At 42.6% G+C, this 22,122-nt stretch overlaps 1 protein-coding gene across 1 annotated transcript in view; it reads left to right on the top strand.

Annotated features, from left to right (window-relative positions):
- uxs1 (UDP-glucuronate decarboxylase 1) overlaps nt 1–22,122 on the top strand; it is an 85,445-nt gene that overhangs the window by 15,438 nt on the left and 47,885 nt on the right. The window contains exons 3-6 of the mRNA XM_061724170.1: nt 2,959–3,007; nt 8,006–8,049; nt 10,796–10,856; nt 14,768–14,948. Coding sequence (XP_061580154.1) covers nt 2,959–3,007; nt 8,006–8,049; nt 10,796–10,856; nt 14,768–14,948 — 335 coding nt within the window. The remainder of the gene's footprint in view (nt 1–2,958; nt 3,008–8,005; nt 8,050–10,795; nt 10,857–14,767; nt 14,949–22,122) is intronic.

The following is a 22,122-nucleotide window of genomic DNA, read 5'->3' as shown; positions in this document are numbered from 1 at the left end:
TTTGAATGCATTTCGTTTTACAAATGTCGTAAATGGCAGTTCCTCCTTTCGTAGGAGTAGAAAGTGTCGACTTTTTCTACCATTGCAGTAATAGTTCCCCTGCTTATGAAATACCCAGAGGAGAGGCGTTGCCGACTCGTGAAGGAATCTGTCCTGAAGTATTTTAATGTGTTTTCATGTTTCAACTGCGAGCAGCCAAACTTGTTTTCCGGAGCGTGATCGACGCCCCACCAGGGGCAGAAAATACACGTCCAGCTCTGACTCCCCTTCATACCGTTGACAGAGCTCCAGCTACCTTTTCATATGAATTTGTCAAACCCTTTTTCATTTAAACATGAAGGGGACCTCCAGTGATGTCCATGGATTCCCCTTCAAGTCTCTTTTCTCAGTGTTTCTTTCCTTCTTCCCTCCATCCGTCCGGCGCCGTGTCGGTTCTAAGCTGCTCTACACCGAACCAATTTGTATGTAAATCTGTCGGCGGAAGAAAAAACTAATGACATCACTTTTATGATGCGATACAGCCGGCAATAATTACTGTAACAAGCATGCGGTTAGTAAAACCGCCTGTGAGGACGTTCTCGGGACACGTCTGCAGTCGTGTCCTGTCCTGGTAGACTTTTATTCTTCTTCTTCTCTCATGGGCTCAGGGCCAATCCCAATTCACCCCCTACTTTCTACCACTAGCCCTCCCTCACTACCACTACCCCTAAAAAAGATGGGACAGATTTTAGGGCACTTGAAATCTTCCCAGGTCTGTCCCAATACTCCCACTACTCCTACTTTCAGCACCACCACTAAAATCAGGAAGCTGAGAGCTAAAAGCTGTTTTAATTTCAGCTGTAGCGCTGTTAATATGCCACTTTATTAAGTTTTAATATTTTTTCAGGCGTAAAAGTAACCGGTAAGATCCCCAACCTGGACTCAGTTTATCCAAATAACGCCTGTTAAGAAATTTGACCCGATGTTTTCGGAGATGAGAAAAGCCGCCGGCTCGGAGCAGTAGCAGATCACGTACAGACGTGATCGCCAGGTCAACCTGCTCCGTCGTCCCGGGGAGAAACCTGCAACTCTGTGGAGAATTACCGCTGGCTGAAATAAATCATTTAGGAAGATAAATGTTGGTTTAATAGATGAAATCTAACAGTTGTAGCTACGCCTGTTAAGAAATTTGCTCCGAAAATTTCTGCCTGCCGGCTCCGGAGCTGATTTATGGTTCCGCGTTACACCAACGCAGAGCCTACGGCGTAGGGTACGCGTCGAAAGTAAAATATATATTTCTCGCTAGAAATGTAATCAAAACGCATTTTTATGCAGAAACTAACTCAAAATATTGATTTTATTCACTAAAAATAAGAAATGTTCGCCATGTTTTTTTTTTTTTGATTCAGTCCGCAAATGATGATGAAAAGCATTCTGGGAAATTTTTCTGGCCCTAGTTCAGCTAGTGAGGATCAGAAATCCCTCGATCCGTAGGGACAGATTCATAGCCACTACCCCTCGTTTTCTCCACTCCCCCTAGGTGAAAAGAAGAATTGGGACACCACTACCCTCACGGGAACGCTCAAAATTTAGGGGAAGGACTGAAAAGTAGGACTAGGGGGAGGGCCTAAAGATGTAGAACCTGGAGGAGATGATAGATGTGCTGCTGGGTCTGTGGCTTGTGTTCGATATCAAGTTAAAAAATGAGAGTGAGCGAAGCTTCAAGCGGCGACGCTTTGTTTTTATTTTGTTTTTTTTCTGCATAAAAATGCGTTTTGATTACATTTCTAGCGAGAAATATATATTTTACTTTGATAATATTCACTCAGTGAATGTACATAATCACTCGTTTGCCCGTTGTTGCAAAGTCTTTTTCAAACCTCGCCAGAATAAAGGCTGATTTATGGTTCCGCTTTACACCAACGCAGAGCCTACGGCGTAGGTTACGCGGCGACGCACGCCGTACCCTACGCCGTAGGCTCTCTGTTGGTGTAACGCAGAACCATAAATCAGCTCCCGAAATCCAGGCAGAAATCCCGAAATTTTCGGAGCAAATTTCTTAACAGGCGTAGCTACAACTGTTAGATTTCATCTATTAAACCAACATTTATCTTCCTAAATTATTTATTTCAGCCAGCGGTAATTCTCCACAGAGCTGCAGGTTTCTCCCCCGGGACGACGGTGCAGGTTGACCCAGCGATCACGTCTGTACTCCGGCTGCTGCTGCTGCTCCGAGCCGGCGGCTCTTATCATCGCCGAAACCATCAGATAAAATTTCTTAACAGGCGTTATTTGGATAAACTGAGCCCAGGTTGGGGATCTTAACAGCTACTTTTATGCCTGAAAAAATATTAAAACTTAATAAAGTGGCATATTAACAGCACTACAGCGGAAATTAAAACAGCTTTTAGCTCTCAGCTTCCTGATTTTAGGGGTAGGGATGAAAGTAGGAGTAGTGGGAGTATTGGGACAGACCTGGGAAGATTTCAAGTCCCTAAAATCTTTGGCTTCTTTTTTAGGGGTAGTGGAAGAAAGTAGGGGGAGTATTGGGATTGGGCCAAAATATGGATTCAACTGTTTAACTGTGCGGCGGGATATGGGAACGGCAGCGTCATTCTTCATTTATTATTTCTGCTAAACTCGTGAGACTGCTGCTGATCTCAGGCCGCTGTTTTGATTTACGTTCAGTAGTGAACTGGAACACGATGTCCGGGAGATAAACGCTGCCTGTGGGAGACTATAAAACCAGTCCAGACCTGCAGACTTAATTGAAAACGCTGCTCATATGTTTAATGTATTAACGACATACACTGATAAAATAAATAATGTTGTAGAAAGAGATTTGTGTGCAGTATGATGAAGGGAAACATGCTTTCCTGCTGGGATGATCTGAAAAGGCTCCGGGCTCCGGTGTCGCATGGACGGGTTTGACGTCGTGATTGATTCCCTCCACTGTGTCTCTTCATGTCTCCTTCACAGATCCCTGCAGGAACCTGGAGATATGAAGATCGAGCAGAAAATTGATGAAGTGAGTTGCACACAAAATGGTTTTAATCACTTTACTCACTGATGCTTTTTTGAGAACAAGCTGAAGGAACTGCTTTGCTGCTCCCTCATATTTTAAAGTACTTTGTTTCCTTTAGTTGTAATTTCTACTAGGCCTGTGTTGAAAAAAATTGATTTTCCGATTCTAAATCGATTCTCATATTAATTCCTAAAAATCGATTCTTATGTCTAAATATCGATATTTTTTCATCATTACATTACAACTTTTGGTATTTTTTTGTTTATGCCCAAAAAAGGAATGTTTTGTTGGACACGAGAATAACTGGTGCCATGTTTTTGCATTTAAATATGTTTAAAGGTATGAAAACATTAAAGTTTTCAGTAGTGATGCACCGATTGTTCGGTAACCGAAATTGTTCGGCCGAAAATGGCAAAAAAACACTTTCGTTGTTCGGTGGAATAAGTGGGGAAAAAAACGAACAATTAATAACGGCGTTGTAAAATAAGGAAATAGACTGGCCGCTCCCGTAACGTTGCCCACTACATAAATCGTTGGCCAACCAAAAACTAACCCCATAAGAATTTGACCTAACATTCACCAGGAGGTGGAACCAAAACAACATAATGCTGGAAATTAAAAAAAATTCATTTTTTTATGTTCAATAAATATTTTTCTACCTTGTAATTTTGTAAAAGATTTTTTTCTTTTAAAAGCATGCCTAAATCAAATGTAGGCTATTTGATTTAAGCAATGGTGAAAAAATTGGCAAAATAAATGAAAAACTGCTGAAGAACCATGTTCGGTATTGTTCGGTATTCGGCCAAGTGTTTATTATTATTTTCGGTTTCGGTTTCGGCCACAAATTTTCATTTGGGTGCATCACTAGTTTTCAGTTATATATGCATAAATTGTCTATATTTCACTACTTTATATACTGTATTGGCGTTACATTTGCATAAAATGCTAAAAAACCAAATTCTAAAAAAATTAAAAACCGAAATAGACCAAAAATGGAAAAAATTTAAACGGAATGTGGGAAAAAATCAAACTGATTTCATACGTTCTGCCCCACACGATGTTTCTGTTTCAGTTCTATCAGCATTCTGGGAGCTGATTGGTCCTTACAGCATCATTAGCTGCAATACTTGCTGTTGAATCTCAATATAATACTAGTATTAATATGTTGCAGAACTACACAGTCATATAATTCATGCAACAGCTCAAAAAACAGTTTTAATAACAGTAACCCAAATCAATATCAGAATCGGATCCAATCAAATCTTGATAATCGATTCTGAATCTTAAGGATTAGCATCGAATCAATTCTTGACATTTGAATTTGATCCCCAGCCCTGATCAGAACCATCTTACAACGACTTATACGATCATTAATACTCTGATCTGATCTCTCTCTTTCGTTTCTCAGTAACAATTTTGTGTTAGAAGTCATTTTTAGTTTTACCTGGACGCCTAAGTGCAGCGGAGCCCCACATCATCAATTATGGAGTAAAAGCTTGATTAAAATAAACCTTTTAGAACTTTCCATCAAAAATTAAAAGTAAGTAAAGACCCAGGAACTGAATCCATTCATCCTTTGCCAAAACCTCCTACATCTACAACAGTGACTGTCTCATGGAGATCGCTGGGAATCTAAACATTTATCCTCCCCCCGAACAAAACATGTTCCTGATGTTTGTACTTCAAAATAATGTCAGAGCAGCACGATTGATTTTAGAGTCTTTAAACTCAAAAGGTCGACCTGATAATAAAACTAATTACTTCAAGGTGCATCTGTAATCTGTGATAACCTCTGGCTTTGATTCAACATGGCATTAATTATGATCTGTTATCCTGACGGGGTCTCAACCGAGTATTAGCATGAATGGATGGGTTAAATGTGAATAATCCCTAAAATAACTGAAGTCTTTATGAATACAGCATCGTGGAAAGTGGGAAATGTCACTACATGTGTTCAGGAGGACTACGGTACTTACCGTATTTTCAAGATATATATATATGCCCAATAGCCCAGTGCGCCCAATGTGTGCTGTTATTGTAAGGCGGACGTAGTTGAGGCTACAATGAGAACGACAAATGAGATTACTGTTATTCCGGGAGGGTTAGCTAGAGAGTATGGTTACTGTTATTAACCCTTGTGCTGTCTTCACGTCAAGGAAGGAGGAAGGAAGGAAGAGAGAAAAGAAGGAAGGAATGGAGAAAAGAAGGAATGAAGGAAGGGAGGAAAGAAGGGAGAAAGGAAGGAAGGAAGGAAGGAAGGAAGGAAGGAAGGAAGGAAGGAAGGAAGGAAGGAAGGAAGGAAGGAAGGAAGGAAGGAAGGAAGGAAGGAAGGAAGGAAGGAAGGAAGGAAGGAAGGAAGGAAGGAAGAGAGAAAAGAAGGAAGGAATGGAGAAAAGAAGGAAGGAAGGAAGGAAGGAAGGAAGGAAGGAAGGAAGGAAGGAAGGAAGGAAGGAAGGAAGGAAGGAAGGAAGGAAGGAAGGAAGGAAGGAAGGAAGGAAGGAAGGAAGGAAGGAAGGAAGGAAGGAAGGAAGGAAGGAAGGGAAAAAAGAAAGAAAGAAGGAAGGGAGGGAAAAAAGAAGGAAGGAAGGAAAGAAGGGAGAAAAGAAGGAAGGAAGGAAGGAAGGAAGGAAGGAAGGGAAAAAAGAAAGAAGGAAGGAAGGAAGGAAGGAAGGAAGGAAGGAAGGAAGGAAGGAAGGAAGGAAGGAAGGAAGGAAGGAAGGAAGGAAGGAAGGGAAAAAAGAAAGAAAGAAGGAAGGGAGGAAAGAAGGAAGGAAGGAAGAGAGAAAAGAAGGAAGGAAGGGAAAAAAGAAGGAAGGAAGGAAGGAAGGAAGGAAAAAAAGAAAGAAGGAAGGGAGGAAAGAAGGAAGGAAAGAAGGAAGGAAGGAAGGAATGAAGGAAAAAAGGAAGGAAGGAAGGAAGGAAGGAAGGAAGGAAGGAAGGAAGGAAGGAAGGAAGGAAGGGAAAAAAGAAGGAAGGAAGGGAGAAAAGAAGGAAGGAAGGAAGGGAAAAAAGAAGGAAGGAAGGAGAGAGCAGGAGGAAAGAAGGAACAGGAGAATTAGGTCATTTTGACCCAAAGACAGTACAAGGGTTAAAAAATAAATAAATAAAATAAATAAATAACAGTAACCATACTCTCTAACGTAGCCAGGACGAACTCGCGACGAGCTGTTGGCAGTCCTTTATTTAACTCCCATAAACAAATTACAGGGGAGCTATTACGAAAAACAAGTTTTTTCTTGCTTTAACATATATAAAGTGGTCTCCCCTCAGCAGATGAGCCGTCCAGTTAAGTGTCATGTGGATCTACGAGCCGTTCAGATTCTGCGCCCGTCGTTACGTAACGACGGGCGCGTTTTACATAGGTCGGCCTCCGATGCGTGAAACCACGCCCACCACTAACTCCGCCGGCCGGAGCTTCCGCCTTCTTTTCGTAGCGGTGTATCGCGTCATTCAGGCAGCCAATCAGCACAGAGCCTCATTATCATAGCCCCGCCCACTCAGAATCCTGCATAGATAATGAGGTTAGAGAATGAGATGATAAAGACATGGACCAGAGGCTGAATTTCTAATTTATTTAGCAAAAACAATCAAAAGCTTGTTTTTAAGACATTCAAGGCCTGTTTAAAATAGGTATTAAAATAGGCAACAAACAGAGACGTATGAAATCGGTTTTATTTTTTCAAATAATCCGGCCCGTGACTGGATTCCTCTCTGATGGGCCTCTGACAGCTCAGGATATGAATCCTTGAAATGTGTATGTTTAGTGTTGTGGTGACGGCGAAGATTATATTCTTTTGCAACAGCAACAGTTTCATTGGAAATGAGAAAAACAGGTGACGCATTTCGGAAGGTTGGCGTGATAAATGCAACTTTTCAGTCCAGTCATCGTTAAAGGATCTGTTTTCCACATCAACTTTTGGTTTCATGGCCTTTGAGAGCCATTTTACCGGCGTTCCTATCACTTCAGTGGTGTTTGTTTTTCAAGTGCTCTATAAAGAAAGTTGACTTAACCCTTGTGCTGTCTTCAGGTCAAGGAAAGGAAGGGAAGGAAGGGAAGGAAGGGAAGGAAGGAAGGAAGGAAGGAAGGAAGGAAGGAAGGAAGGAAGGAAGGAAGGAAGGAAGGAAGGAAGGAAGGAAGGAAGGAAGGAAGGAAGGAAGGAAGGAAGGAAGGAAGGAAGGAAGGAAGGAAGGAAGGAGAGAGCAGAAGGAAGGAAGGAAGGGAGGAAAGAAGGAGGGAAGGGAGAAAAGAGGAAGGGAGGAAGGAAGGGAGAAAAGAGGAAGGAAGGAAGGAAGGAAGGAAGGAAGGAAGGAAGGAAGGAAGGAAGGAAGGAAGGAAGGAAGGAAGGAAGGAAGGAAGGAAGGAAGGAAGGAAGGAAGGAAGGAAGGAAGGAAGGAAGGAAGGAAGGAATGGAGAAAAGAGGAAGGAAGGGAGAAAAGAGGAAGGAAGGAAGGAAGAAAACAAGGAAAGAAGGAGGGAAGGGAAGAAGGAAGGAGAAGACTGACTCAAAGGCTAAAAATGTCTACAGTTTTGTAATGAAATGGAAAAAAAAAATATAAACAATTTTTATTAAGTTTTTATTTGAGGGTCCGGCCCCCAAGGTGAAATTCTGGCCCTCTGACAAATATAGTTGGAGTCAGCTGCTGCTAATCCTCACAATAATCACAGTTATTTATACATTTAATGAAAATCAAGTCAGATTTTAATAAAAGGAATAAAGAATGGCAGGTGTGAATTTTCAAGTGAAAATACTTAATTAATCCCTGAAGGGAAGTGAATTCCTCTTTTAATCCCTTGTTCATCTGCACGTGTCGGAGCTAATCTGTGGTCGTATTGCTGAAGCGCAGCAGGGGTGTCAAGGACAGACTTTTCTGTCTAAACCAGTTCAGAGTTTCCCAAAAGGAAAGCAGAAACCCGGAGATGCAGGTTTCTCCACCCTGACGGTTCCCCGGTCCAATCACGTACTTCAGCTCACGCATCCTCTCCTCCTCTCTTCCCTTTAGGCCCTGGGTCCCCTCAGAGAGAAGATTCATGACCTGGAACAAAGGTGGGCCCTTTATTTATTTATTTATTTATTTATTTATTTATTTATTTATCTCATGCACATGCCTTTAAATACGTGCTTTTAGCATCTGTTTAGGTCCTGTCCCAATACTCCCCCTACCCCTACTTTTCAGCCCTACCCCTGAATTTTGCGTGTTCCCGTGAGGGTAGTGGTGTCCCAATTCCTCTTTACACCTAGGGGGAGAAAACTAGTGTAGTGGCTATGAATCTGTCCCTACGGATTGAGGGATTTCGGATGCTCACTAGCTGAACTAGGGCCAGAAAATTTTCCCAGAATGCTTTGCGTCGTCATTTGCGGACTGAATCAAAAAAAAAAAACATGGCGGACATTTCTTATTTTTTAGTGAATAAAATAAATATTTTGAGTTAGTTTCTGCATAAAAATGCGTTTTGATTAAATTTCTAGCGAGAAATATATATTTTACTTTCATAATATTCACTCAGTGAATGTACATAATCACTCGTTTGCCCGTTGTTGTGAAGTCTTTTTCAAACCTCGCCAGAATAAAGGCTGATTTATGGTTCCACGTTACACCAACGCAGAGCCTACGGCGTAGGTTACGCGGCGACGCGCGCCGTACGCCGTACCCTACACCGTAGGCTCTGCGTCGATTTAACGCGGAACCATAAATCAGCTCCGGAGCCGGCAGGCAGTTTTGATCCCAAAATTTTCGGAGCAAATTTCTTAACAGGCGTAGCTACAACTGTTAGATTTCATCTATTAAACCAACATTTATCTTCCTAAATGATTTATTTCAGCCAGTGGTAATTCTCCACAGAGCTGCAGGTTTCTCCCCGGGACGACGGTGCAGGTTGACCCGGCGATCCAAAAACATCGGATCAAATTTCTTAACAGGCGTTATTTGGATAAACTGAGCCCAGGTTGGGGATCTTAACGGTTACTTTTACGCCTGAAAAAATATTAAAACTTATATTAACAGCGCTACAGCTGAAATTAAAACAGCTTTTGGCTCTTCCTGATATGGTGTGACGTTTGTGCAAACGTAACTACGCAGTCGCTTACGTACCCGAACGTAAACCACGCAGTGACGTAGCAAAATTTAGGGGTGGTGCTGAAAAGTAGGGGTAGGGGGAGTATTGGGACAGGCCCCTGAGAAGATTACAAGTACCCTAAAATCTGTGGCTTCTTTTTTAGGGGTAGTGGTAGAAAGTAGGGGGAGTATTGGGATTGGCCCTAAACAGCTATATCTGATAAGTGGATCGGAGTTATACTGGGCTTACGAGCTTTTATCTTCAAAACCTTGAATTCCAACAAAACGGGAAAGCAAAGGTCTTTGTTCAGAAAGTGAGGTCCTCGTCGTTGCTCTGCAAAGCTGCATCATGTCAGAAGATAAGTAGGTAGATTTTTAAAAGAAGCAGTTGTTCAAACACACTGATTGTGATCATCACCAGTAGCTGCACGAACGCCGCGCCTCCGTGTCCGTGCAGCTACTGATGATGATACTTTCTGCTTCCAGAGGATCCTGAAGTAGGTCTGACATGAATGCAGACGAGATGGAAACGTACTTGTTAGTATTCTGATTATTTAAAAGATGGTTTTTAACTTCATCATTTCATTTTTTTTCTTTTCTCTGCCATCGTTTCTACCCCTTTTTGTAGACTTTGCATGAATCTCCAGGTTGTCAATCATCTGAAAGTGTATAGTATTTATTTTTTATCATCTTAGTTGGGAAAAGAAAAAAAGATTTGATTTGAAAGGATCTGTATTAAAACACACACACACACACACACACACACACACACACACACACACACACACACACACACACACACACACACACACACACACACACACACACACACACACACACACACCTTTACAGAGGCAGCATAACAGAAAAAAAATCACTTTCTCTCACTTATTAATTAGAGATTTCTGCAGTGAAAGACTTTTTTATTTGTGGTGTTTTTGCTTTCTTTCTTTCTTTCTTTCTTTCTTTTTTTCTTTCTTTCTTTCAGGCTCATTTCTTTCTTTCTTTCTTTCTTTTTATTTCTTTCTTTTTCTTTCTTTCTTTTTCTTTCTTTCTTTCTTTCTTTCTTTCTTTCTGGCTCATTTCTTTCTTTCTTTCTTTCTTTCGTTCTTTCTTTCTTTATTTCTGGCTCATTTCTTTCTTTTTCTTTCTTTCTTTCTTTCTTTCTTTCTTTCTTTCTTTCTTTCTTTCTTTCTTTCTTTTTCTTTCTTTATTTCTTTCTTTCTTTCTTTCAGGCTCACATCTTTTTTTCTTTCTTACTTTCTTTCTTTCTTTCAGGCTCATTTCTTTCTTTCTTTTCTTTCGGGCTCATTTCTTTCTTTCTTTCTTTCTTTCTTTCTTTCTTTCGGGCTCATATCTTTCTTTCTTCCTTTCTTTCTTTCTTTCTCTCATTCTTTCTTTCTTTCTTTCTTTCTCTCATTCTTTCTTTCTTTCTTGCTTGCTTGCTCATATCTTTCTTTCAGGCTCATTTCTTTCTTTCTTTCTTTCTTTCTGGCTCATTTCTTTCTTTCTTTCTTTCTTTCTTTCTTTCTTTCTTTCTTTCTTTTCTTCCTGTATTAAAACACACACCTTTACAGAGGCAGCATAACAGAAAAAAAATCACTTTCTCTCACTTATTAATTAGAGATTTCTGCAGAAAGACTTTTTTATTTGTGGTGTTTTTGCTTTTGTTTCTCTTTTCATTCTGGTTCTTGCAAATGTTCATCTCTCTCTGAAAAGTTGAAATTGTCCCTCCAGTTTTTCCCAGAAATACCCGCCAGTGAAGTTCCTCTCAGAAAAGGATCGAAAGAGGATTCTGGTGAGTGGCTTTATGATCACAGCCGGCAGCTTTCATACTCACAATCATCGCAGATAAAACACAACAGACTACAACCGCATTCCCCACTCTCTTCTACAATCACTTGGGAATAAATACTTAAACAAAAGACTTGGTTTTGATTTTAGCAAACCATCCTGACTCGTTTAAGAACTCTTGATTCCTGCAAGATGTGAGGCTGGCGCGGGCGCTCGGGGCTCCTGCAACACGTCTGCAGCTGAACGGAGTTAATCTGTCAACGGATCTGCTAGAAGACTCCCGGCTCCCCTTCTGCCGAGAGACGACACATTCAACAAAATATTTAAAAAGTTAACCCGAGCAGTATTCTAAGTCATCATCTTTAGTTATTTCCTGCCTCGTGGGCACGAAAGCAAAAGGAAGTGAAACCTCCAGCAGCTTTTTGAAACTATGAAAAAGATCAAACCTTGAGAAGCCCACACTGGAAATACTGGCAAACTTTTAAGTGATAAACTAGTTTTACATATTTAAAACCACTTTTGCACTGACAGAGTTTCTACTTCTCTAATAATTCCAACAGACTGATTCAGACAAATGTGTTAAAATGCTAAAAAAAATGCTTTAATAAACGTCTAATGCAGCTTTTTACTTAACATAAACATTAATAAATACAGGACTGTCTCAGAAAATTAGAATATTGTGATTTTCTGTAATGCAATTACAAAAGCAATTAAAGCTGCAAGCAGCGATGAACGGGCCCTCGCACTCACGGCCACCGCCCCCCATAAGCATATCAGAAATGACACCACCCATGACTTCCTATGTCAAACCATTCAAAAGTTATAGCAGAAAAAAGGGACAACCAATCAGAAGAAGGGGCGGGGCTAATTCAGGCGAATGAAGGTCAAGGAGTCCATACAGAGTCTGATGACACCACCCACGACTCTCTATGTCAAACCATTCAAAAGTTATAGCAGAAAATCGGGACAACCAATCAGAAGAAGGGGCGGGGCTAATTAAGGCCAACGAAGCTTAAGAACTCATTACAGAGTCCCATGACACCACCCACGACTCTCTATGTCAAAACATTCAAAAGTTATAGCGGGAAATAGGGACAACCAATCAGAAGAAGGGGCGGGGCTAATTTTCACCAATTATGGTAAAGGACTCAATACCGAGTCCCATGACACCACCCACGACTCTTTATGTCAAACCATTCAAAAGTTATGGCAGAGAATAGTATTCTAGGGGGCGCTGTTGAGCCGTTAGGCCACGCCCATTAATGCAAACCATGAAATATTAAATGTATCGCCAGGCCTGGCTTGCATGCAAGATTTGGTGACTTTTGGAAAACTATCAAATATGGACCAATCAGATGAAGGGGGGGCGCGCCTTTTGGCGTCTAGCGTCACCACGGTAACACTTTTGAAAGAGAAAAGTAATGCGCGTAGTCGCAAGATGAAGACGCACATTTTGATGTATAACACACCTGGGTGCACATTACGGTTCAGGCCGTATTAATTGCAGAAGGAATGGCATAAATTGCGCCAAAATTACACAATTAATTCAAAATGGCCGACTTCCTGTTGGGTTTCGGCCATGGCTCCAAGAGACTTTTGTTTAAGTTGTGCCATGATACAGGTGTGTACCGATCTTCGTGCATGTACGTGAAACCGTATTGTGGGGCTTGAGGCACAAAGTTTTCCGGGGGGCGCTGTTGAGCCATTTTGCCACGCCCATTAATGCAAACCATGAAATATCAAATTTATCGCCAGGCCTGCCTTGCATGCAAAATATGGTGCCTTTTGGGGAACTATCAAATATGGACCAATCAGATGAAGGGGGGTGCGCTTGTTGGCGTCTAGCGCCGCCACGGTAACACTTTTGAAAGAGAAAAGTAATGCGCGTTGTCGCAGGATGGAGACGCACATTTTGATGTATAACACACCTGGGTGCACGTTACGGTTCGGGCCGTATTAATTCTCGAAGGAATGGCTCATATTGCTCCAAAATTACGCGATTAATTCAGAATGTTCAAAATGGCCGACTTCCTGTTCAGTTTCGGCCATGGCGCCAAGAGACTTTTCTTTTAGTTGCGACATGATACAGGTGTGTACCGATTTTCGTTCATGTACGTCAAACCGTATTATGGAGCTTGAGGCGCAAAGTTTTTTCTGTCTGAACCAATCAGATGAAGGGTGGGCGCGCTTTTTGGCGTCTAGCGTCGCCACGGTAACGCTTTTGAAAGAGAAAAGTAATGCGTGTTGTCGCAGGATGGAGACGCACATTTTGATGTATAACACACTTGGGGGCACGTTACGGTTCGGGCCGTATTAACTGCCGAAGGAATGGCATAAATTGCGCCAAAGTGACACGATTAATTCAAAATGGCTGACTTCCTGTTCGGTTTCGGCCATGTCGCCAAGAGACTTTTCTTTAGGTTGTGTACTGATACAGGTGTGTACTGATTTTCGTGCATTTACGTCAAACCGTATTGTGGGGCTTGAGGCACAAAGTTTTCCGGGGGGCGCTGTTGAGCCATTTTGCCACGCCCATTAATGTAAACCATTAAATATCAAATTTTTCGCCAGGCCTGACTTGCATGCAAAATTTGGTGACTTTTTGGGCACGTTTAGGGGGGCAAAAAGGCCCTCCTTTCGTCAGAAGAAAGAAAGAAAAATTCCTACAGATACAATAGGGCCTTCGCACTGAAGGTGCTCGGGCCCTAAAAATGTCATACATTCTGGATTCATTCAAATCAACTGAAATATTGCAAGCCTTTTATTATTTTAATATTGCTGATCATGGCTTACAGCTTAAGAAAACTCAAATATCCTATCTCAAAAAATTAGAATATTCTGGGAATCTTAATCTAACTTCCGGTCCCCCCCCTATCCAATCAGAACCTTCCCAACCCCCAGACCTTAAGAGGAATTGGATAAAGCCGATCAAACGTGTTTTCCATGTAAACCTCAATTCAGAATTACTATTTCCATGTAAACTTGAAGGAAAATAGTTTAATTCTGAATGATTTAAGTCAGAATAATTAATTCCGAATTAAAAAACATCATGTAACCGTGGCCAATAGGGCTGAACGCTATCGTGCGAAGAGTATATAATCATTTTTTAATTATTTTTTAACTTTAAAGACTTTCTTTGCCAATAATAATTTTCAATGAAATACTTTTTTATTGGTGTCAATTACTACAATAAATGCTCCAATGACTCTTTGACCTGCCTGAGTTACAGCTAAGTTTGAAAAATGTTTCTAAACCTGTTTTCATCAAGTGGATTGTTGCTCCAGATCAGGGGTCGGCAACCCAAAATGTTGAAAGAGCCATATTGGACCAAAAACATAAAAAACAAATATGTCTGGAGCCGCAAAAAATGAAAAGTCTTGTATCAGCCTTAGAATGAAGACAACACATGCTGCAGTTAGAACTGTGGGAAGATTTTTTTTTTTTCATTATGCACTTCGAGAAAAAACTCAATGTCGAGAAAAAGGTCAAAATGTCGACAAAAAAGTTGAAATGTCGACAAAAAAGTTGAAATGTTGAGAAAAAGTTGAAATGTCGAGATTAAAAAGGAAAGGAAAAAAGAAAAAAAACAAGAAAAAAAGAAAAAAAAGAAGAAAAAAAGAGAGAAAAGAAAAAAAGGTCAATCAGGGAGCCACTAGGGCGGCGCTAAAGAGCTGCATGTATCTCTAGAGCCGCGGGTTGCCGACCCCTGCTCCAGAAGATTAATTTTGCCGCTGGTGGATGATATTTTTCTTCCCTCTATCATGTAAAAAGAAAATGATTTTCAGATTCATTGTAAAAAGCATCAGTGTCGGTTCTGGAAGACTGTTTACATTTTTTTTTTTAACCCTGCGATAACGCCACGCTGTCATTAGTAACATCTGTGATTGATTAGTGTCATGCGTGCTGTTCCTCCAGATCACCGGAGGGGCCGGCTTCGTGGGCTCCCACCTAACCGACAAACTGATGATGGACGGCCACGAGGTGACGGTGGTCGACAACTTCTTCACAGGGAGGAAGAGAAACGTGGAGCACTGGATCGGACATGAAAACTTTGAACTCATCAACCACGACGTGGTGGAGCCGCTTTACATCGAAGGTCAGTGATCGCAGGACGTCACACGTCTGACTTCCTTCTGCATCGGCAAGAAAAAGGGCCAATCCCAATACACCCCCTACTTTCTACCACTAGCCCTAAAAAAGAAGCCACAAATTTTTAGGGCCCTTGAACACACCGGAACAGGGCCCTGTCCCAATACTCCCACTACTCCTACTTTCAGCACCACCCCTAAATTGTGCTTGCTACGTCACTGCGTGGTTTACGTTCGGGTACGTAAGCGACTGTGTAGTTACGTTTGCACATGCGTCACACCATATCAGGAAGCTCAGAGCTAAAAGCTGTTTTAATTTCAGCTGTAGCGCTGGTAATATGCCACTTTATTAAGTTTTAATATTTTTTCAGGCGTAAAAGTAACCGTTAAGATCCCCAACCTGGGCTCAGTTTATCCAAATAACGCCTGTCAAGAAATTTGATCTGATGTTTTCGGAGATGATAAGAGCCGCCACCCCCGGGGAGCAGCAGCAGCTGTTACCATGGTAACAGCAGCAGCAGCAGCAACAGCTCACGGCCGGGTCAACCTGCACCGTCGTCCCGGGGAGAAACCTGCAGCTCTGTGGAGAATTACCGCTGGCTGAAATAAATCATTTAGGAAGATAAATGTTGGTTTAATAGATGAAATCTAACAGTTAAGCCTGTTAAGAAATTTGCTCAGAAAATTTCGGGATTTCTGCCTGCCGCCTCCGGAGCTGATTTATGGTTCTGCGTTAAATCGACGCAGGGCCTACGGCGTAGGGTACGGCGTACGGCGCGCGTCGCGGCGTAACCTACGCCGTAGGCTCTGTGTTGGTGTAACCAGAACCAAAAGTCAGCCTTTATTCTGGCGAGGTTGCAACAACGAGTAAGCGAGTGATTATGTACATTCACTGAGTGAATATTATGAAAGTAAAATATATATTTCTCGCTAGAAATGTAATCAAAACGCATTTTTATGCAGAAGCTAACTCAAAATATTGATTTTGTTCACTAAAAAATAAGAAATGTCCACCATGTTTTTTTTTTTTTGATTCAGTCCACAAATGACGACGAAAAGCATTCTGGGAAATCTTTCTGGCCCTAGTTCACCTAGTGAGCGTCTGAAATCCCTAGCTGTGAAGGGCTAGATTGATAACCACTCGCCCTCGTTATCCCCACTCCCCCTAGATGCAAAGAGGAATTGGGACACCACTACCCTCACGGGAACGCGCAAAATTTAGGGATAGGGCTGAAAAGTAGGGGTAGGGGGAGTATTGGGACTGGGCCAAAATCTCCATCAAATTAACAACAACAGCCGCAGTTTAGCTGATAATTTAATTATAATGTTCTTGTGGGACAGGAGTCAGTCCCACGTTAATCCCAGGACATCCTGCCCGTTCAGCCCCGTTATCCTGGACCGTGACTCAAAAGATTCAAGTATCGTTTCTCCTTCTGTCAACAGTGACAAACAAAGATCAATAACTCATTTGTATCATGACTATTAATCCTAATTGGGACCATTAGTATGATTAATAGTGATTAAAACAAGCTCAGCAGAGACTTTCTGTCCTCCCTGTCCTCACCAGCTACATCTCCTTGAATCTTCCTGAACTTTAAAACGGCCTCAGATTTTTTCCTTAGAGAGAAGGAGCTTCTTCTCTGCCGTTTTGGACCTTGATCCTGAAGCTGAGGCTGAATTTATATCCGCCAGCTGTCGTCGTCGAGCAGCTCTCTACTCATCTTTGTTCATCCTTCACGAGGAAGCAGTCCTGGTCCCGGCCGGACGCTTGTGGACATCCTGAGTGTCTCTCCGCGGCAGGAAAACGTCTTTTTAAAGTTGTTAATAATCCAGTAAATGGTTCCAGTTTGATGCAGGACAGCAGTGAGTAGGGTGGGGGTTCCATTCAGAATCGATTATCAAGATTTGATTTGATCCAGTTCGATTCCGATATTGATTTGGGTTAGTGTTATTAAAACTGTTTTTTGAGCTGTTGCATGAATTATATGACTGTGTAGTTTTGCAACATATGAATACTAGTATTATATTTTTTATTTTATTTTATTAGTTTGCACACAATAAAAAGTAACACTTGCAATCAAAATAGTAAAACAAATGTGACAGGAGAGGTCAAAAAGCCAACAGGCTTATGCAGCGAAACCTCCCCTCAATTTAGGAAGTAAAACAGTAATTACAAAAAATCAAAAACAAAAATACAACAAGATGAAGACTATAAACAAAAAACAAAGAAGGTTAGACTACATAATTAAAGATCATCAACACACAAAAAATAAACAAAAACAAACAAAAAAAAAACAACAAAGAAAACTTATGACATTTTTTAAACGTTAATTAAATGAGATGATAAATTTCTTTTAAAATCTCTAGAGAAGCAGAGCTTTTGATAATGTGAGATTTGGAGTTCCAGATCTGTACATCGAGATATCTGAGGGAAAACTGACCGTGTTTAGTTTTATAAAAAGGAAAATGAAGGTGATTAACCTGTCTAGTAGTATATGAATGTATTTTGAGAATTATATGTAAAAAAATTACTAAACGATAGTGGTAAAGAAAAAGGCAAAAATATATATTTGTATAAAAACACACATATCTGATGAATATTTATGTCATATACTGAAATAATTTTATTTATTTATTTATTTATTTATTATATTGAGATTAAACAGCAAGTATTGCAGCTAATGATGCTGTAAGGACCAATCAGCTCCCAGAATGCTGATAGAACTGCTTTCAGAAACATCGTGGGGCAGGATTACCAAACACATCCAGGGAGGAAACAGAGACGGAGGAAATCGGTTTTATTTTTTCCCACATTCCGTTTTTTAATTTTTGAGAATTTGGTTTTTCGCATTTTATGCAAATGTAACCCGAAGACATAAAGTACATAATGTAATGAAATATAGACAATTGATTCATTTATAACTGAAAGCTTTAATGTTTTCATACCTTTAAACATATTTAAAGGCAAAAACATGGCACCAGTTATTCTCGTGTCTAACAAAACATTCCTTTTTTGGGCATAAACAAAAATATACCAAAAGTTGTGATGTAATGATGAAAAAAAATAAAATCGATCTTTAGGAATTAATATGAGAATCGATTTTTTTCAACACAAGCCTAATAGTGAGAGCTCACGTTTCCATGGAGACATCCATCCATCACCAGAAGAAGAACCCTTCTTCCTTTAGTAAAAACGATAACCAGCATTCTTATCCCTGACTCGGATTGATCGACTGGGATTTGGAGGACTTTGGAGGCTTTTCCTGTTGAGGAACCTCCACGCGGATCATTTATTAACATCTTAACCCGTCGTCTGAATCTTTCTCTACAGTACCGACCGACTCTTTCATAACATCCTGAAATCCAGGGGGTTCAGATTAATTCAATTCAATTCAATTAAATTCAATTTTATTTATATAGCGTCTAATACAACAGATGTTGTCTCTAGACGCTTTCCAGAGACCAGAACATAAACCCCCGAGCAATTATTACATAAACAATGGCAGGTAAAAACTCCCCTAGTGGGAGAAAAGCCTTAAGCCAAACAGTGGCAAGAAAAACTCTCCTTTAGGAGGAAGAAACCTTGAGCAGGACCTGGATCATAAGGGGGATTAGTTGTAATTGTGCTCGTAATTAAACTGCAGTCAGAACACTGAGGTGGTTGAGGGAAGAGGTGGAGAAAAGGTGGAAGGTGAACACGGCAGTCGTGTCTGTGGTAGTTGGAGTTGTGTCCTCCGAGCTGGGAGAGAGGATCCAGCAGATCCCAGGAACCTTAACAATAGAGGGTCTGCATTGACGTCACTTCCCCACTGGACCAGCCCCCTTAAGGCTGAATTATGGTTCTGCGTCAAAACGACGCCGTGCCTTCGCCGTAGGGTACGCGTCGACGCAGACCACACGCCGTCACTGACGCGTGCCTCCCAAAAATTGTAACTACGCGTTGAGGCGACGCAGACCAAACGGAGACGGAGAGGGCTGTGATTGGTTCGCTTGGTAGCAACGCATTTCTGGTTTCCGGTTTGAAGCAGTCGTGAATTTTCAGCGCTCTTTTCTTCGTGTGTGTGTGATTTATTTTTATTTTTTTTGTTTTTTATTGTTTTGGTTTTTTGCACAATAGTTGTCCTTACGTCTTTGATTCACTGTGACCGGAAAAAGTCGGATAAACCATTCAGGAAAAGATCGCTAACTAGCGATCGCGGGGGGTACTGCACCGCGGCGAAATGGAGTGACGGAGAAGTCTGAAGGGTTCACGACGGGGTCACGGCGATGGCGTCACGGCGACGGCGTGTGCAAGGCGTTGTTTTGAGGCAGAACCATAACTCAGGCTTTAATCCTACGTCGTAGGGTACACGGCTACGCAGGAGTCTCTCCGTAGCCTACGCCGTAGCCTGACGTGCACCTCCCAAAAAATGTAACTACGTGTCGAGGCGACGCAGAACAACGCAGACGGAGAGGGCTGTGATTGGTTCGCTTGGTAGCAACGCATTTCCGGTCCCGGGTCGTGAAGCAGTCGTGAACTTTCAGCGCTCTTTTCTTCGTGTGTGTGTGATTTTTTTTTTTTTATCTTTGATTCACTGTGACTGGAAAAAAACGGAAGCTTAACAAAGTATCAACTAGCGCTCTGGGGGGGTATTGCACCGCGGCGAAATGGAGTGACGGAGAAGTCTGAAGGGTTCACAACGCCGTCACGGTAACAGCGCGTGCTCTCCGTTGGTTTAATGCAGAACCTTAATTCAGGCTTTACTCGCAGTGGCAAAACATCCAACTGGCAAAAGTGGCTGTAACTAGTGGAGAAGACGGGATAACAGCCGATTATCGGCTTAAATTAAAGGGGACTGTAGCAATGCTAGTGCTACGGGGGCCCGACCGACAGGATAGAGAGGACACGGAGTTTAGTGCAGAACCCTTTTATTTACCAGAACACGCAGGACACACGTGCCCAAGCACCTCAGCCGACATCAACAGCAGCTTCAGTCTCCCACAGCATCAGCCACCAGCAGCTCCTCCGACCCCTTGCTGCTGTCCAGCTCTGCCTTATAAGGCAGGCAGGGTGGAGAGCAGCAGCCACTCAGGTTGATGGGACACAGGTGCCCATCAACCTCTCCACCCTGCCACAGGGACCTATTATGAAAAACACGTTATCTCTGTCTTTAACATATATAACGTGGTCTCCCCTCAGCCTGCCAACTCAGAGAAGGAGGAAAGAAACCAAATTCTGCAGTGTCTGTACAGCCGCCCGGATGATCCATCCAGTGTGATGTGGATCTACGAGCCAATCAGATTCTGCTCCCGTCGTTACGGAACGACGGGAGCGATGTTTGAAATCACGCCCACAACTAACTCCGCCGGCCGGAGCTTCGGCCATTTTTTCGTAGCGGTGTATCGCGTCATTCAGGCAGCCAATCAGCACAGAGCCTCATTATCATAGCCCCGCCCACTCAGAATCCTGCATAGATAATGAGGTTAGAGAATGGGAAGATAAAGACATGGCTCAGAGGCTGAATTTCTAATTTAATTAGCAAAAACAATCAAAAGCTTGTTTTTAAGACATTCAAGGCCTGTTTAAAATAGGTATTAGATGCCAAGAACCAGTGGTCCATGGACATTAATATTTGGCCACAGATCGAGTTTCCTAATATTTATATGTACTGGTGTACATGTATAGGTATTCTATGCAACAAATCCCTGATTTTGGAAAGCTAGCAAGATTTGAAAGAGGCACCTCTAAGCCCCGCCCATTCGGTCCGAATGAAACGGATTGGTCCAGGACCAGAGGCTTTGCAGGAAGGGAAAGAACCAATCAGATGTCTTCATTTTAAACCACACCCCCCGCCCTGTCCCATGCGCGGACTCGCTTCCAGCCCCCCGTGTCCACTTCCCAGGGGTCCTCCTGGGCTCACAGTGTCCCAGTGTAACCCCCCTCCTTCCCCTCTGCCACGAACCCCCAGTATGTAGTTATTTATTATGTAGTTATTTCCAGAGCGGGTCGGTCCCCGCTGTGTGGGTGAGCGGGGAGCAGAGCCGTTAGTCCGGGCTGCTGCTGCAGGACTCTCTGCCCAGCAGCAGCAGCCCGCGGGGACACGTGAAGCCGCAATGAAGAGCCGCAGCAGCTCCGGCTCGGAAGCAGTATGGGGGTCCGTGGGGAAAAACTACCCCATTTCTCATTCACCTGTAAGCGAGGCCGGTTTTAGGGGGGGGGGGCAGGGGTGGGCTGTGCCCACCCAAACGTGCGTCCTGCCCACCGGCATCTCCATCCCGGCGAGAGCGGAGAGCGCCGGTGCGGCTGGCGGAGCGCTGCGGTGCCGTGCAGGCTCTGTTGCCACGGCTACGCCGTAGGGTACGCCCTAGCCGTGGCAACAGTGCCAGCAGCGCACCGCAGCGCACCGCAGCGCTCCGCTCTCGCCGGGATGGAGACGCCGGTGGGCAGGACGCACGTTTGGGTGGGCACAGCCCACCCCTGCCCCCCCCCCTAAAACCGGCCTCGCTTACAGGTGAATGAGAAATGGGGTAGTTTTGTTGAAAATGTGCTGTCCAAAATGTCCTGGAAAACTGAACTCCTGCAAATGCGCGTTCCCCAAAGTTTGTGGGGGCGTGGCTTTGGACGGAGCGCTGACGGGAGGGGGAGGAGGGGGCGGGGCTTAGAGGAGGTGCCACTTTCAAAATTTCAAAATTCTTGCTAGCTCTCCCAAATCAGGGAGAATACCTTTAATTTCTACGCCGGGGAAATACAAGAAGCAAAGCTTGAAGGCTTACAAAAGTCTTGACGACTTCAAGGCAGGATTTGTTGGTGAAATTAAAGTGATGAGGACACCGAACTTAATGATTTGACCGTTTAACGTTAGCTACCCAAAAATCCAACATTACCTGATACAAAATGGGAACCGCAAATCCATGTTTCGGTGCCTGGAATCCAGTTGTTTCTGCGAATTGCAGCGATCCGTTTATCTCTCTTAAAGCAGCACTATGTAACTTTTCCACCTTAATCTAATATTTCCAGAGTCATTGTGATGGAACATCAACTTCCAACAGGTTTAATGAACCTCTGTCATGGTCTGAGGGGTCTGTATCGCCTTCACTGGCACTATGTAACTTTGAGGAGCATGGTAGGAACCCTGCCACACTAAAAATACTACACATTTTTACGGCTTTGACTGCTTTACGGCATACGTCACTTCCCCCTCC

The sequence above is a fragment of the Cololabis saira genome, chromosome 6 (assembly GCF_033807715.1).
Source record: "Cololabis saira isolate AMF1-May2022 chromosome 6, fColSai1.1, whole genome shotgun sequence".
NCBI lineage: Eukaryota > Metazoa > Chordata > Actinopteri > Beloniformes > Belonidae > Cololabis > Cololabis saira.
Note: the sequence above shows the minus strand (reverse complement) of the source record. Positions and strands in the feature narration are given on the sequence as shown.